This window comes from Meleagris gallopavo, chromosome 10 (genome assembly GCF_000146605.3).
Source record: "Meleagris gallopavo isolate NT-WF06-2002-E0010 breed Aviagen turkey brand Nicholas breeding stock chromosome 10, Turkey_5.1, whole genome shotgun sequence".
Lineage (NCBI taxonomy): Eukaryota > Metazoa > Chordata > Aves > Galliformes > Phasianidae > Meleagris > Meleagris gallopavo.
This window is the reverse complement of record NC_015020.2, coordinates 11,463,419-11,480,212: the sequence shown is the minus strand read 5'-3', so window position 1 is coordinate 11,480,212 and position 16,794 is coordinate 11,463,419. Positions and strand designations below refer to the sequence as shown.

The 16,794-nt window shown below is 39.7% G+C and overlaps 1 protein-coding gene across 1 annotated transcript; it reads right to left on the bottom strand.

Annotated features, from left to right (window-relative positions):
* Window positions 1-61: 61 nt before the first annotated feature.
* On the bottom strand, window positions 62-16,772 carry C10H1orf112 (chromosome 10 C1orf112 homolog). Its single transcript, XM_003208579.4, has 24 exons — window positions 16,578-16,772; window positions 16,089-16,128; window positions 15,262-15,350; window positions 14,237-14,341; window positions 13,576-13,716; window positions 12,494-12,656; window positions 12,057-12,141; window positions 11,428-11,566; window positions 10,917-10,997; window positions 10,226-10,290; window positions 9,619-9,767; window positions 8,647-8,755; window positions 7,900-8,086; window positions 7,149-7,231; window positions 6,755-6,806; window positions 6,327-6,416; window positions 4,860-5,045; window positions 4,078-4,200; window positions 2,841-2,936; window positions 2,487-2,600; window positions 1,993-2,097; window positions 1,577-1,657; window positions 932-1,045; window positions 62-633 (listed from the first exon to the last, which is right to left on the bottom strand). The coding sequence occupies exons 1-24, from the start codon at window positions 16,764-16,766 to the stop codon at window positions 448-450; spliced, it is 2,772 nt and encodes a 923-aa protein (XP_003208627.3). The 5' UTR covers window positions 16,767-16,772; the 3' UTR covers window positions 62-447.
* Between the last annotated feature and the right edge of the window lie 22 nt (window positions 16,773-16,794).

Below are 16,794 nucleotides of genomic sequence, written 5' to 3'. Positions count from 1 at the left end.
GAGAACAGTGTAGAGCCTTAAGTTGTTATTTTTAAGTGTATTTTAAAATTAACACACAACACCTACTGCTCACCCCATGTGTGACAGGAACAACTGTAACTGTTACTTTCACAACAGATTCAAATGTAGCAATATTCAAAATAAAATTTCATGAAATGTTGATCATTACACCAAAGCTTAAGATGACTAACCTTACAGCAGCAGTGTACAAAAGGTCAGCTCAGACACACGGTAGCGTCCATTAAAACATACTGCTCATCCAGACAGTAAGTATGAAAGACGGGCCTCAGTTCATTGGGGGATATTAACCAAGACTTAGCAGTGCAGCAGAGCATCACCTCATGTCACAGTTTTTTCTTCTCCAGCAGCCATGGTACAAAGCAAGCATCATTTCAGCTCTCTGTTGTGAGGAAACTGTTTCAGCATCTCTCAAACCCCATTACCACCTTACCGTACGCTGTTTCTGAGGATGGCTATAGCTGTATGTAAAGCCTCCAGTTTCACTGCAACCCATGCAGGGGGTGACCCTTTCTGCAGCAGCAGCTTCACAGCCTCCACTGCCCCCTCCATTGTGCCTACTGCTGACTTGTACTGCTCCTCAGACGGGGGATGGCACGCTCGTTTTGCCAGAGGCTGCAAATTTAAGTAAGCATTAGACATTTCTAATCCTTTATAGAGGTGCTCAGAACCCACCCAAATGCAAGAAACCCTCAGAGTCGAAAGCTGCACGAGACTCCCTTGTCTCATGAGAGTTCTTTCTGGCTGACATGCAGAACAGAGCATGCAGCTGTCCAGGACTGCACACAGCCTTTTGTTCCTAGAACACAAAGGCAGCAAAGGCTGACTTGAACCTTTTCAGATACTTCCCCGTTCCCCAAAAAATTGCAGAAATCTACAATAGAGCCGAGGCAGTTAAAAGAAGTACACATACCTCTCCTGTTGACTCCAGTTCTCCAGCCATTTTCATAAAATGTGCACCACAGGTAATCCTTTCTTGTTTCAGGCGTTCTATACGTGCTTCTGTTGTCTCCTCGCCTTGCCTTACCTAGGGAGAAAGCCACAGGAGAGATAACAAACAAGAAGTCATTACCAGCCTTCAGCGGTTCTAATAAGTACCAGAACAATCAGGGAAGTAATTTGAATGTGTGAGAGTTTATAGAAGCTGATCCAAGGAAAAAAGAAAGAAAGAAATAATGCAGCGTGATGAAACCACTGTCTTTTTTCATAGACACCTTATCTGCCTACAACAAAAACTGCAACTTCGCCATTTATTCTTTTTTTCTTGAGGGAAACACAAAGCATTTGAAATCAAAATTGAGAAATACTGGAAGAACACCGTGCATAGAAATAGCAGTTGTTAATCCTAAGGATTTAAGCAAATAGAAAAGTTCAACCAGATCACAGTTTAACAGGACAATTTATTAATTTACACTTGGCTATTTAATCTGCCTGTAGATGATGGCACGGACACAGTCATAGCCAAAACCTACATGAGTGTGGCAGTGAAGCCAGGCTCATAAATCATGGATACGTGCAACATCAACTAAGAAAGCAGTAAACTGATTCAACAACATACCTTAGCCATAAAATTAATAACTTTATTCTTAATTTCTTCAGAATTAAGGCACTGAGGAACAACATCTTCATGGATTGTTTCCTGTCAGAAATGTTGGGTAATAGATCTTTAGTACATTTCATATTAATAAAGAAATATACAAAGAAAAACCTTTCTGTGACAATCTCAGAAGAATTCTCTGGTGACAAAGTACTTTAAACAACCTTCCTTGTTGAAATCAATCTAAGCAGCCAACATTTCATTTTCATTCACTTGTAGCACCTGAAATCACAGGTAACTGCATGAGGAGTTTGACCTATGTGCAATAGCATTTGTAACTAAGATCCAGCATTTTCAGTGAAGAGCAGCAAACGTTTAAGATGGAATAATCCCTGTATGACCGAAGCTATGTACATCCAGAGTTCTGCTGTGCTTACCTCTGCAAAGCGTCTGAATGCCTCCAGTGCACGCTGGTGAATCAACCAGGTTTGGTCAGCTAGCAGAGAAGCAAACAAACAGGACAGCTGGGGTACAACTTGCCTCTGGAAAAAGACCAAATAACTATCAATTACTAGGAGTTAATTGTATCTTACCAGCGTGATTTATGTATTAAAGGATTGGGTCTAAGCTCAAGGCACGGGTTCATGAGATGTGAGAGTGCTCCTGCTCTGTCTGGCAACACATTTCTGTAAGGGAGGTGAAATGCTTCCTTCTCAGGGGCTCAGACATCAGTCCTTTCTAACTGGTGAGAAGCAATGAGCAAATAAATAAACCAAGCATATTACATGCACTCGTGGTGCCAATGAAAAATGAATCTCCAAGATGACTAAGTCGTGGCACCCCTGTATTTAACTCAATCTTTTATGTTTAAATAGTTGAACATCTTTTTGCTGTACGTCTAAAGACTAAGTAAAACCACTGTTATTATTACCTGTACTTCTTGTGGGATAAACACCTTCCCCACAGAAGAGAGAAAATCCAGCATTGCTAGACGAATGTGATCGGGGGGATCCATCCGGAGAAGGGAAGACAGCAGGGAAAATACCTGCAGGAAACAAAGCCCAGCAAAGAGAATAACAGATGAATGCTGCTCTGTGTGATCGCTGAATCTGAAGATGTTGGTTTTATGAAGTGGGATTGAAAACAAAAGAAGGTGTGCTATTGTTTGAGGAAAACTAGTGAGGACAAAGACCAAGCCATGGGATAACTTTAGGACGTCATTAAATCACAAAGAACAAGCTTTCCCTGAAGCACATTGCTCATAATTTTTTGTTGTTTTCTTTACCTGGCTAATTAGTTGAGCATCTAATGCTTGGATGAAAAACTCCAGAAGCTGAAGTAATAAACACAGCATTTGCTGGAGACGTGGTTCATCTGAGACCTTCAACAAATCACAAGATGTTAGCAAATGCATTATCAGTATATTTTAGTTTATGAAATAATTACCTAAAGAATTTGCAGTAGCATCCTAAAATTCCTGGCCTAACTACACACTTAAAGCAACACATCATAAGCAGCAGCAGAGAAGATTAAAGTAGAAATACAAATGCATATTTCTAAGTAGTTGTATTTTTCAAGATCCTTTCCTCAGATTTTTATTAATGATCTTTCTTAAACCCCTTTTCCTTTCTCCACTCACCAATAGAAGCAAAGTAAAGAGCGTGGCTCTTTGCACCCTCCCTTCCAATATTTGTGTACATTGATAAGATCTTCCCAAAACTTTTCATTTCTAGTCTGAACAGTTCCAGCTCCCTAAGCCTCTCCTCACAGGAGACACACTCCAGTCCCTTGATCACCTCTGTGGCACTTCACTGGACCCTCTCCAGGAGATCCATCTCTCTCTTGGACTCAGGAGCGCAGCTTCAGGAGTGGCTTCACCAGTGCTGAGAGGACGGGAAGGATCACCTCCCTCAGCTTGCTAGCAACACTCCTCCCAAGAGGCAGTCCAGGCTATTATCAGCCTTCTTTTTCTCAAGGGCACATTGCTGACTCTTCCTTCAGTTCTTTTAATTTTAATTTTAATGTTTTAAATCTGGAGAAGTAACTGTGACAATTTGTTTCTTTGTTTAACTCCAGCTGCAGACATGAATGGTTAGCTATGTAGTCACAAGGGGGAGATCACCTTACCCCCCTGTTCTCAAATACGAGAGGAAAGTTACTAGCTCTGTAGGCTTTCCTGTGCTAAGCAGTATCACCATGGGTTTTGCTCACTTTCTAATAGACATTTAACATAGGCCAAATATGTAATTGAGATGAATCAGAATGAGGTATTTCAGACTTCTTGTTAAGCGAGTCTGAAACAGAGTGACAGATGCAGCAGGGAGGAGACATGCATCTGGGGAGACTCAAACTCCATTTCCTACACCACAAGCCTGTCTATTAGACAAACAACCCGACGACAGAATTGTGCTTTACAGAAATGGTCCAACCCAAGTAAAACAACTTAGTAACAGACATGCTCTAACAGCAGCAGCCTCCCACAGACATCATGTTTTCACTATCAGAACAGTAAATTCTCTCACCTGCTTAGCCTGAAGGAAAGTCCAGAACTGACCAAGCACTCCCAAAATAGACGTCTGAAGTTCTGCCTCCAAAGCATCACCAGAAAAATTGCAGGTAACCAGCAAGACAGAAAAGGCAACATTCTAGTAGGAAAAAATGTTGTATAAGTAAAACCAAAACCCAGATTCGCATTAAGTATCTAAAACGATACTAGATAGCAAGAAATCTAATGGGCTGTGTCACTGCTGTACAGCACAGCTAATCCACCAGCTCCATGGCCAATAAAGCCTCCAAACTGAGGAGAACCATCCCTAACTTCTGTGGGATCTCAGATGGTGCTATAGCTGTTAGCTGCACTGCCAGAAGGAAGCGGGCAGCCAGTACTTCACGTGGAAACTTCTGGGTTCTCCCACTCCCTGCTTTTGACAGGGAGACCAGTGAGCACCTTTCAGATTTGATTCCACACAAAACCATCCAAACTTTAGAAGTAGTTTTATAATATAATATAAACTGGAAATTGTAAAGAAAAGCACATCTGCTCACCCAGAGAGCAAAAAGCAATGAGAGTAACAAATAAACCACAAGATCTCTGCAATAATCCTCAGAGTAAAGGCCCCCAAGGCATTGCACACTGTAAGAAACATTAAAATTAGAGTTCTTGATTATGCATTTGCTGACTAGGTATAGAAAGAAAGCTGTGCAGCAGATAGAAGAATAAAACTGAGGCAACAGTCACAGCTTCCTCGTGGTCGGGTAATGCAGAGCTCACATCCTTTCACAAAGAGAACCAAATCTCCTTTACCACAGGTTGGAGCTCTCCCCAGGCACGCCTGCTGTTCAGCCACCGCCTGCACTGCGCCAGCGCTGCCATGCAGAGCTCCCGCACCACTCGCTTCCCAAGATCAGGGTTCAGGGCTCTGAGGGACACGTGCTGCCACACAGTCAAGTTTTCCACTTCTTCCGGGAGAAATTTGTGAGCAAATTCCACCTGTAAATAAAAATATAAAATTTATTCGTTCATAAAATAATACGAACTAATGGGACCAGAAAAGAATTTAATAACTCAAAAAGCTGTGAATTCAACAAGGAAAACAAAAATCACAGAATCACAGAATGGAAGGGACCTCAGGGATCATGAATCTCCAATCCCCGTCACATGCAGGGCCACCAACCTCCATTTAATACTAGACCAAGCATAGGAAAACACTTCCTATTTGCTTTATAAATATTATATTAGAAAGTTTTACATGATATTGTTTTCAAGAAAATCCATTTGTTCAATAAACAGAAAACAAACAAAAAACCCAACAACAAATTACAGAACTGCCACCTCCCTGTCAGAAATAGGACATCAGAACCATTGAGCTCTTTATGCTCTCAGCTACTTGAAGCAATGGCCCCAGGTATTAGAAAAAAGAGATGAAGGATCATCAGTGGGCATCACCTTGCTAAATCAACCCCCAAATCATACCAACAGACTACATTAGAGAACTTGAGAAACTCTCATTCCTGAAGAGCAGTACGCCAATAGGTTTGCTTGCAGTAATCAGTCTCTTTATTAATAATGAATTAGTTCTGCTGACATCCATGTAGGCATTAGGAACAGTCTGAACATTTGCCATGATGAATCTTAAGAGTCTGCAGAAGCAGGCTGTTATTCTGCTTATCTAAGACTACCTTGCAACAAAATTTGAGCCTACTTGTCTTTTCACAAGCAACACAGTGATTGAACAGATGATCAGCCACTACTGTCATCCCATGCAGCTGATGTAATCTGTCTACACAAGTATATATAAAGAAAAGCTAGACATGTATTCCCAAGTACTGAAATTACTTTGATACTCTTTTTACTATGTTGATTTTCATGGTATTAGTTACGTGTTGCAGCATGATTCTTCATCATAATCTCTATTAAATGAATACAGGTGATGACTACAAGTTAGATTTTATGTACCGTGTACAATTTCAGTGATAGAAATACAGTTTCAGTAAATCAGGGAGATGTGCTCTTTCCATACTTAGCCAGAAAAGGACTTCACTGACACACTACTGTATGTCACTATTAGGGAAGTGTACCACTATAAAGAAATGTATATGCCTGCCTTGCTTTGAAGAGCGCATCTGCACAAATCAGGATCTAACACTAACAAATTTACACTAGCGAGCACTCAACATCCTGGCATTTCTGAAGGACAGGAGGAAGATACTCTGGACACAGGGCTCTGATTCAAAGCTGTTTATTAAAGGCACATGCTGGTGCTGTACTTGCCTGATGATCTGGAGCCATCAAGAATAGCATGCGCTTCAGCAGAACACCCAAGACTGAGACCTGATAACATTCATTGGGCCACGACTTTATCTGTATTAGGAAAATAGGAAATGAATCTAATTAAATTAAGAAAAAAATCACCACTCAGCAAATGAACTCTGTACTGAATGTTCCAAGAATTGCTACGAGAGATCACAAATAGTAACACTACATAAAACAATGCAGGACATGTCAGGAATACTAGCTAGATGACTTTGTATTTTCACAGTACTGCTTTTGCTAACTGTTAGCCCAGTATGAGAAATTAAAGTCATCTCCATTCTGGATTTGGATAAGAACCATTAAACTCTCATCTTTGGTGATTTAGAAATTTGCAGTAGAACCAGGATTAGAACCGGGGCTGAATTCCAAACATCACTGATTCTTACCAAGTGAGCAATCACCGTACAATGGTGAGCACACAGTTCAGCTGTTCCATACCTGAAATATGAAAAAGAGAAAAGTTAGTGAGTCTGTACTTCCTACACTTGTACAGATTAAATATCATACATCTTGTCTCAGAGATGGCCATTTCCGCTAACATATTTAAGCACAGATAGACTTTACTTGAGAACTGCTCCAGAAAGCAATCAAATAACAGAAGTATGTTCTCCTTGAATGAATGTAAAAATTACTAAGCTATTTCTGTTCCTAACCGTCGAATTAGTTCTATATTTGAAAATAATTCAATGCTGGGACAAGTTTGTCTTAAAATTCTCCCTCATGCAACAGAACTAACTGGATCTGTGGAGTCCTGCTTGATTTCTAATAAGAACCTCCTACCGAGCAAGGAAGCACCATGAGTCCATTGCTAGCAGGGATGTGATCATACTAGAACCCAGCACAGCATCCAGCAGAGCACGCTCCTGAGGAAAAAATACTCATCTAAATTCAAGCAGAAACAAATTGCAGGCCTACTACTACTATTAATTAGCACAGTAGGATTTTCAGCTCACCCAATCTGAAATGTTTTAACAGCTGATCGCCACGCTTTCCACTCAGCTTCAATATTAACCCAGCAGCTACACCTTTAGTTTTGCACACTTGGAACATGTGCATACATTCATTACAAAGAACTAAAGATGCCCCACTTCTCAAAATATTTCATGATGCACATCTCCTCTTTGCAAGGCAACTGCTATGTTGTATACACACACACACACACACACACTCACATTCACATTTAAACAACTATTTTTTGTCAATTTTATTGGCACTTTACTTAAATACAAATCAAACCTTTCCTCATAAATGAAAGCACTGAAGTTTTCTTAACAACTTGGTATCACTGTGGAAAGTGAACAAGAATTCCCAACACAATAAGGTTCCTCAAGAACTTGCACGCAGCTTGATTTTCCCTTTTCCTCACAGGTAACATTTTGTGTTTAACTGAACCCCTGCGTTTTGAAGAGTAAGTCAAAGCACTCAATACTCAATCATTTCTTCAGCTGCATCATCAGACATAACTCATTATTTTAAAAATATTATCTTTGCATCACAACAGCTGAAAGATGATAAGCAACATCTGTCTTACCAGATGAGGAAATTGTGATGGGAGTGTGGAAGCAATGAAGGAGCACAGATGGACACAGACATAGTGGTACAGGGTGATGGGGACTGTTGGCTGTCCTGTACTGATCACTTCTGGCAAACAAACAGGGAGAGAAAGCTCGGCAAAACATTGCTGGAAACTCTGGAAAAGAGCTGAGAGAAAAGACAGGCTGGGGGTGGGGGAGTGAGGAGGAAGAGGGGAAGGAAGAAAAATGATAACAGTTGTGTTACAGATAGGCAAGCCCCAAATCCTGCAAACACCATCTCTACTACAGAAGCTTTGTCTTCAATGAGAAACTATGGCAGTGACTTCAGCGCTTTATTTATATGCTAGATTTGTATTTCTGACTACCTTCCTCTTTCACAAACACTATTTACAAAGACTATCAGAGCATTCAGGCATAAAAATGCAAGATTTTAACTTAGCAAAGTGTCAACATTATATACATCTCTCTTTCTTTGCCCTGGACATAGTCTACGTATCATCCCTTCCTTGAAATAACAAAGATATTCACAGAACCATAGAATGGCCTGTGTTGAAAAGGATGACAGATCATCATATTTCTGATCTGTATCCTTCAGCCCTGAAGCAGAACACCAGGTTTTGTTTTGCCCAGCATAAGGATGTCAAATTTTACAAATCTGTGAGGGAAACCCTAACAACTGAGCCCCATTGCCTGCACAGACTGATCCCTCTAGTGAAGAATTATAGTGAAAATATTTTTGGTACCGTTTTCCTGTGTTCCAGAGAGTTTGTACTTCTTCAGATTGAGAAGACAGCTTGTCCATGATGGTAATCAGAAGGAGACACTGGGGCAGCTGCTGCTCAGCAGGAAGACCTGCAGAATTGGTTTTGAAATGTGCTATTAGTCACCCTGGTAAATATATACGGTGCTTAAACTAGCATAAAAAGTTCTCAGTAAAACAATCCAAAGTCTCTTATAGACACACTCAGAATAAAAACAATGTTTAATTCTGTTTGAAGTGAAAATACATGCAATATCCTTTATCCATTAAAAGCTAAAATATTGTAGTACTGCTGCAAAGAGTTACAATCAATGTGCCTTGTGCTTCCTATCTCCTTGAAGGCATGGATGAGACACTGAGTGCCAAAGTTTTCTCCTGAGTGTGTCATGATAACCACAAGACCACAGCACGCACGTGGGAGAGAAGCCCAGCCTACACAGAGAGAAAGAGCAACTGATGCTCACATCATAATTCTCACAATGTTGCACAGCTATCCAGAATTATAACACACACATCAGTGCAGAAAGGTTAAAGGCAGTTATGACAGAAAGATAATTATCTTTCATTTTGAAGACATACTGTTTTTCACAGAAAAAAAAAAAATTAGGAAAAATGTCTGCCTCAATCAACACCACAGCATAAAATGGTTATTCTGCTTTAAAAGTTAGTGGCAAATATGGAATGAAATTGTGCAAAACAGCACAATTAATAGGATTTGTTAACCAAATTAATTGCAAAGTCATTGTGAGCGCTTCGGAAAACATGCATTCAACAGCAACATGAACTTCTATGCAATTCATCTGAATTAGCATTCAGCTGACTATAACATAGTAACAACAAAAGAAACAATGCAAGCAAGCAGTACAGAATGTGGTCCAGAATGTCACCATACAAATTCTGGCCCCTTACATGTGGTTGCATAGCACTGCACTGATGGTAACTGTTTTAAACACACCTGAAGCGTCCCTTAGCACTTGCTCCATAAAAGGGCTAAAGGGAAGAAGCTGATTGATGAGAGGATCTAGAGCCACAAGAAAAACCCGTGATATTTCATCTTGATGTACCTCTGAGATCACTGGAGCATAAAGACTGGGAGGAAATTTGCTGAGGAAAGAAGAAAACCAAACATTCTCAGTGGCATTACTTTTCAAAACAACTAGGGAAAAGCCAACTCGTGCTCTCCCTGATACTGTTATATAAATGAGAGAAAAGACTCATCATTTTTTAATACCTATTATAGCCTTAGAGTTACAACTTTGTATTTATTCTTTCAGCTCAAAACTCAGCACTGTTCTAAACACTACAAAGAAAATTTTACATTCTGTGAGCTTTAAAATGTGTAACATATTAGAAATAGAGACAAATGCAACAAACAGAACAAAACTTTTGAAAGAAAAACAATAAGCTGTTTGCAGATTAGGGAAGGAAGTACTTATAAGCATCACATTAATAAAAGCTTTTGCTTTAGGTAGAACTGGAGTCTCACTGGGAGCTTTTAGGAGATTGAAAGCACAACAGTAAAGCTGGGAAAAAAAATCCTAAATGTTCTGAATTTCACTTACCTGTATATCTGAAGGAACAGTTGATGCAACTGTGAGCATAAATCAGACAGAAAAGGATGAAATTCCTGCAAAAGTCATTAATTTTGAAAGGTACTTGAATTATACAACACACAATTAAATGTTTTCTTTCTGTTCTGCTGTATTAGTGTGTGAAGTACTAAGCATGCAAAAACAGATCAAGTTCTAACAATCCACAGCACAAAACAAGTACAAGACCATCCCAGGAATGGCTTGTTGTTTAATTACCATGCATGTATATATAATTTACTGAAAATAATGACATTTCTAGACTTGTTTTTACAAAAATAGTAAGAACAGTTGTAACAGCTACGTGTTAAATGCTCTGACATACACTGTCAGGCTGTCTCATCCAGTCAGAATGCTAAAAATCAAATCCCTGCTTTTACCCCATGGGACAAAGTGGATGCAGAACACACGACCACTGCTTCTCCTAGAGAGCAAAATTATCTCACATACTTTCTAAAAATGGGTTGGTTTACAGTATCCTTTCTACTAATGAGGAAACTTAAACATAGCAACTAAGAGGGGAGGAAGTTAGTGTCAGAACTGGTATCAGTACAGTGGCATTTCTTACTATTAATACTGCATCCAGACCATTAAACTGTGCTGCGTGTTAAAGTATGCTGGCTTCAGTCTGACACCACCAGAGAATTCAAATAACAAAACCTACCTTGGTGTAGTATACCAGGGAATTGGCAAAGAATCTGCACAGTTTGACAGTCTTCTGGAATAGCCTGAGGTCAGTGCCATCCTGTCCAAAAGAGCAGGTCTGTATTTGAAGTTTTAGACTAACAGGATTCGGAGGAAATTTAAATTGCTAGCAGCACTCAAAACCATTTCACACTTGACTCTCTACAAACTCAGCAGCAGTATGAGACAAACTTTAGAAATTCTCAGCATTTTTATATCAATATTCAGAACTGAAATGCTATCTTTTTGTTGACCTTGAGATTTCATCAGTTTAGGAAATAAACAAAACTCCCATAGAAAAAGGTGGAAATTCATTTCCAGTGCCAATACAAATAAAGTCAAAGGGGCTGATTTTCACACAGTTTCAAAAGAACAAGGTATTCTGCCCACCACACATGAGCTAAAAAGAACATTTAAAAAAATAATACCCCAGGCACAATGAATTTATCTTTCAGAAGCTCATTGGCAGTTTTGGAAGCTTTTTAATTCACCTGAATGTCAGACATCTTCATTTCCTCAGCTAGTTGTAAACTGGAGTGAAAAGAAAGCAGAGTATCTTTGCACAGACCACTGAGGATGTCACTGTGTTTCAGATGGCACTGCAGCAGAGAATGGTGCTTCAGGCTTTGCCTAAAAGAGGAATATAATGTTTAATTGTCACGCACTAAAGTAGTACAAATCCAAACAACTAATTCTTCTATTTCAGCCAATTTATACCACATTAATTTGTGCAACATCCATGTACAAGGGAAACAGACTGAGAGAAAATTGCCCTCTTCATAACCATGATAGAAGCACAGAGGGCAGGTAGGGTGAAAGCACAAGATAGTACAGTTTAGGTTAGAAACATCTACAAAACTGCACGTCAGAACTCTTAAGACTACTTATTCGACAAAGCTTTTTCAGATGCTCAAGTCAAGCTTCTATCATTTCTTCATGGATGATTCCTGTTCTCATTGACCCTACATTTAATTCTTCTTACTAGCTAAATTTTCAAAGAAATTGAGTTCTCTAATTTTCATTTCATTCGAAACTCTGAACATAAAGCTAATGACACTCTGGTTATATAGAATTATGGCCCTCTCATATTGCAACAAAATTCAAGAGTTCACAGACATACTTGATTATGAACTTCCATGTATTGGCATGAAGAGCATGGTCCATATTGGAAATGACAGAGCAGATCTCCAGCACAGTGTGAATTACTACGAAGGAAATAAGAATAGCAACAACTGAGTTCAAGCAGAGTCATAATTTCACAGGCAGGCTTCTCTGCTAGAAAGACAAAAGCAATCACAAACACTAGAGAATAGCACCGCAATGACACTGAATCAGGAGAACGGCTCAGTTCTTAGGGATGCCCCTTTCAAGCAAACACATTCAACGTTCCCCATCTCACACACAGGATTTCAAGCAGCAAAAGGCTGCCTTCTGAAGGGCTGGTCAGGACTGCAGGAACTGAACTCAGAAGCATGCTTAAGATTCAAATATTCTTTCTATAGAGAAAAAAGAAAAAAAAGACTGAGCAAAACTAACAACCTCTAGATCCACTTGTACCTGACACCATATCTGTGATGTCATCTTCAGTAGATGCAGACCCCACAGAAATCTGATCAAACAGTTCCATCAGCTGTTTCTGAAGAGAGTAAGTTTCCTTGAACATAGCTTGCAGGAGGTCAGAAATTAAGTGCAGATGCCCACAGTACACTGATTCGCTATCCTATAGGAAATGGGGAAGACGAGGTTAAAAAAAAAGTTACAGGAGTCACAGACTGACCTTTCAAAAAGAACAAAGCATAAATGTACATACTTTTACTCAATACTCAGCTAGATCTGTAGTTTCTGATACCAACACCTGCTTGCTAAATATGAAATACTATTCACCTGCACAGCCTAATCAACAGCTAGTTAAGTCTGTCTGGCTCTAGTGAGTTCAGTTGGCTTTGGATTAGCATTTGATTCATGAATCTAAGGTCATATTTCTGAACAAAACAGTATAGCTGTAGAACAAAGAAAGTAGCATTCCAAACATTCCACAAAACTTCAGAATTAAAATTGTTAAATAAAAGGCATGGCACCAGAGTTCTAATCTGGCTGTAAACGCTCCAGTAAGAAACAAAAAGTGAACAGTGAAAGTGAAGGCTCGCCAAAAGCTGTTGTGTCCTTACAGTAACCTTGTTTCATATTGACAGTTTAAGTGGGAATTACTGTTGCATCTAAAAGCTGATACATGTTATTCCTTGTAACTAATAAGAGGGTTTTCATTTCAACTTCCAATCCACTTTGGAACACGCATAGAAATAAGGCAAGCAGCATCATTTTCATCACCATTTGTAGCTCTGAAAACTCCTGTAGCTATCAGAAACACACAGATATCACAGCCTACATTCATAAGCAGAGCTTATGTTCAACTGTTCAACTGACACTGATGCAAAATTTGGAAATAGGAGGGTCTACGCCTGCCACCACCAGGTACAAATTGGTGGGCAAACATGAAAAATAACTTTTGTACTTGTACATGCTGTAAATGATTTAATAGCAATAGAAATAAATCCTACAGCAATATTATTTTGAAACAGGATCCTCTTATAAAGGGATTATCTCCCAATACAATTTTTCTCCTTCTAACACAGGCCTACCTTGCAGTGTGTAAATGTGTTCTTTATTACATAAAGAACAGAGGATGGAAGGGTGCGGATACTGTCCAAGGGCACACAGTCTTGCAGAGTACAGATGTACCGCACACAACTGGTCAGAGTTTCCAAGAGTTGCACTACAGTCTTAAATCAAGAAAAAACAACTATAATTAATGTTTTTCAACTCCTGTAAGAATTTCAGAAGCATCTTTTCTTAGCAGAATTGCTCCTAGATTTTATGACATTCAAAGTTCATAAAGTGCTATTTGCATCAATAAATAGTTTATTAAAGACGAATAAAGGTCTATAAAATATTAACAAATTCAATGCTTTTTCTGATACCACTCCCTACTTCTTATACTACCGTTCTCTATTTAGGAAATATCTTAACTCTTAAATGGCTGTTATAATAATTGCCACATTTAGTCTTTAAATATGGAGAATCACACTCAATTTGCATTAGAAACTATGCAGAATTTGATATTTTCTTTATGTTTTGATTACCATCACAGGCTAAACATAATCAAATAATTCATAACATTTTAACTGAACTTCAATTGCAATGATGTTTGGATTATATTTTTGCCAGCTAGTTAGCAGATAGCATAAACACTCAAAAAACCCAGTTAATTTCTTAGGTAAAAACTAAGCATAAAGGACTTGCCTGTAAAAGATTCCTTACGGTACTGCGTAACTCTGTATTCTGGTCAGTTAATCCTTTGGCTTCACTGGAGAGTTCATACATCAATTTATCATATAACTGTAGAGTCTGTCAGGAAGAAAATTCACATAGCTTAAATATTTTATTTATAAACATGCACATAGTAAATAGTAACACCTTTCTATATCTGCATGCTTCCTTGGACTGGAGTCATAGGCTACCAAGATAACTCATGGGAGAAAATGATGCTTTCTAGAATTTAAATTGTAAACAAAATGATAAACCAAGATGTGAAAACCATCTATTCTTCCCAAATTATAGACAGTTGCCAGGTAAATGCAGGGTATGGCACGGTAATCCTTGTTCAGGAGATGCATGCTATGAGCCACTTTTCTTGTATCACTAAAATTTGCCACAGGACATTCAGGAAAGGAAATGGAAATCAACTGGGCATTTTTACAGGCTTGCTAAAATATACAAGATGAGGCCTGAAACTTAAGTTGGCATTTCAGCACCGCTTTAACACCTTTAAGATATACTCACTGAAGAATATAATACAACCACAGCACAAAATATCATTTAATCAAAAAAGAGAATATATGTTAAGTCAGGATTGCCTAAAGGTTTATTCAAAATATTACTCACAAATATGACAAAAAATATTTGTGATACGAGTGTTGGGCTCTTCAGCTTATTTATCATGAAAGCTGGCCTCAAGTGAAATTCCCCACCTTGGTTGTTTTATACAAAGCCCAACCTTCTCAAAAAGAGAAAAAAAAAAAAAAAGCGATTCTATAATGGAGAAAATAAGACACTGTTCAATCCTCTCCCCACTGTAAAGAATGGTAAAAATCACAGAAGCAATCCAGCAACACTGTTAAACTTTTAACTGCCAAATATTTATTTCAAGCTTTGCATGTGAAGTAATGATTCTCTGGTGAGCCCTCAAAAGAAGAACCAATGCATTCTAAGCAGGTTTTCAGTACTGTACTGACAGAAAATGTCATGTTCAATTGAAGGTGGCATACCTTAGGTAATACTTTAGAGAAAAACATTTCTTCCAAATCTCCAAGACTGATATGAGGCAAAAACATTTCAGTCAGGATCCTTAAAACACCTGCAAAGCAAAACGTTTCTAAAACATTATTGAAAACCATGTGATTATCAGAAGTACAAAGGTACTGAACAGAGAGAAAAAAGAACTGCATGGAACAGAAACAGATCAGACATCTGATTTTGAGAGAAGAAATGTAACATGTCACATATTACATAGCTGAAAAAAACAGTAGTAATAATAGCTCCAACATATACAAAACCATCAGTAACAGCATCACACTGGACTATACTTGGTTGAAGACTGAGTACAGTTATTTACCCATAGCCTGGCACCTAGATACAACTGGAAATTTCCATATACTTAATCTCAGACAGTTACAATCACAACAGTTTGATGTGCTGGCTAACACTGACACACAGCTGAGCAGTGAATGTCAGCAAGAGTCCTAAACAGCTGCATCTCAATATTTCTTGATCACTCTCAGGTATCATAGGAGTAGCTGATATGGTTTGGCCACCTGTGAGATAACAGCCAGCACCACAAAAAGCATCACCTCCCCCTTTCAAGAACCTAAAAATCACAAATAGAGGCCAGGGAAAAGCAGCCTTACATGCACAGGTTATGAGATTTTATGAAGCTGTGTGTGTGATTCCTGTAATGCACAAGCTGCAGGATTGCTCAGGACCATGATAGAAAAGTCACAGGTGAGAGCAGAACTCATTAACTCATGCAGAACTTATAACATACGTGCAACACAGTAAGCCTTCGCATAAAGACAATCAGCTGGCTGCTACTTACGGATGTGCTCAGTCCAGTCTTCAGACTCTTGATACATAGAGTAAAAGCATTAAGGAAACTCAGGTTCTGCGGTAAGACTGGATTAAGGCATCAGCAGAAGCAGCTGTGGCTTCTGCCCTGCGCAGGTTGCACCACCCCACAAACTGAAGGGATGCTCCATAACCAGCACAGGTGCTCAGCTCACCCACAAATCAGAACAATTCTGTGTTCTGGGAGCGTGCTTTGTATGTCGTGATTATCTTTTTAATTTTCTGGGGAGTGGGAAGGAACAGAGGCAATTACTAAAAGCTCTCCAAGAGCCACACGCTATTTCTTGTCTTTTATTTTGGTGAAGCTCAGCACTCACTTCCAGCAAAACCCCGCACCCACCCCCAGGCTTACATGCTTCAACTGCGCGGGACATCCCCGCCATGTCGCGGTACCCCACATAGGTTCCACCGGCTCCCCCTACCGCAGTCCCGCCCTCCTCCCACCTCTCAGGAAGGATATGAGGAGCCGGGGCAGGACGGCGGGCAGCTCCCTGCGGCACAGTTCCCAGTCCCAGCCGCCCAGCTCCCGCAGGAGCAGCTCGGGGTCGGTCTGGGACATGGCACGGGCTCCGCTCCCCTCAGCGGTGGCGGGAAAACTCAACTCGGCGCCGCGCTCCCAGCAGCCTCTGCGGCCGCGGGGCCGCTGCATACGTATTCTACGCCCCCTTTCTCTCCCA

Bases quoted from the DNA above. Each gene is read 5' to 3' on its own strand.
- C10H1orf112 (XM_003208579.4), bottom strand. From the start codon at position 16,766: ATGCAGCGGCCCCGCGGCCGCAGAGGCTGCTGGGAGCGCGGCGCCGAG. The intron at 10,291-10,916 runs GTAGGTTTTGTT...TGACTTTTGCAG, and splicing joins CCCTGGTATACTACACCAAG to GAATTTCATCCTTTTCTGTC. The intron at 9,768-10,225 runs GTAAGTGAAATT...TTCTTTCCTCAG, and splicing joins CTGTTCCTTCAGATATACAG to CAAATTTCCTCCCAGTCTTT.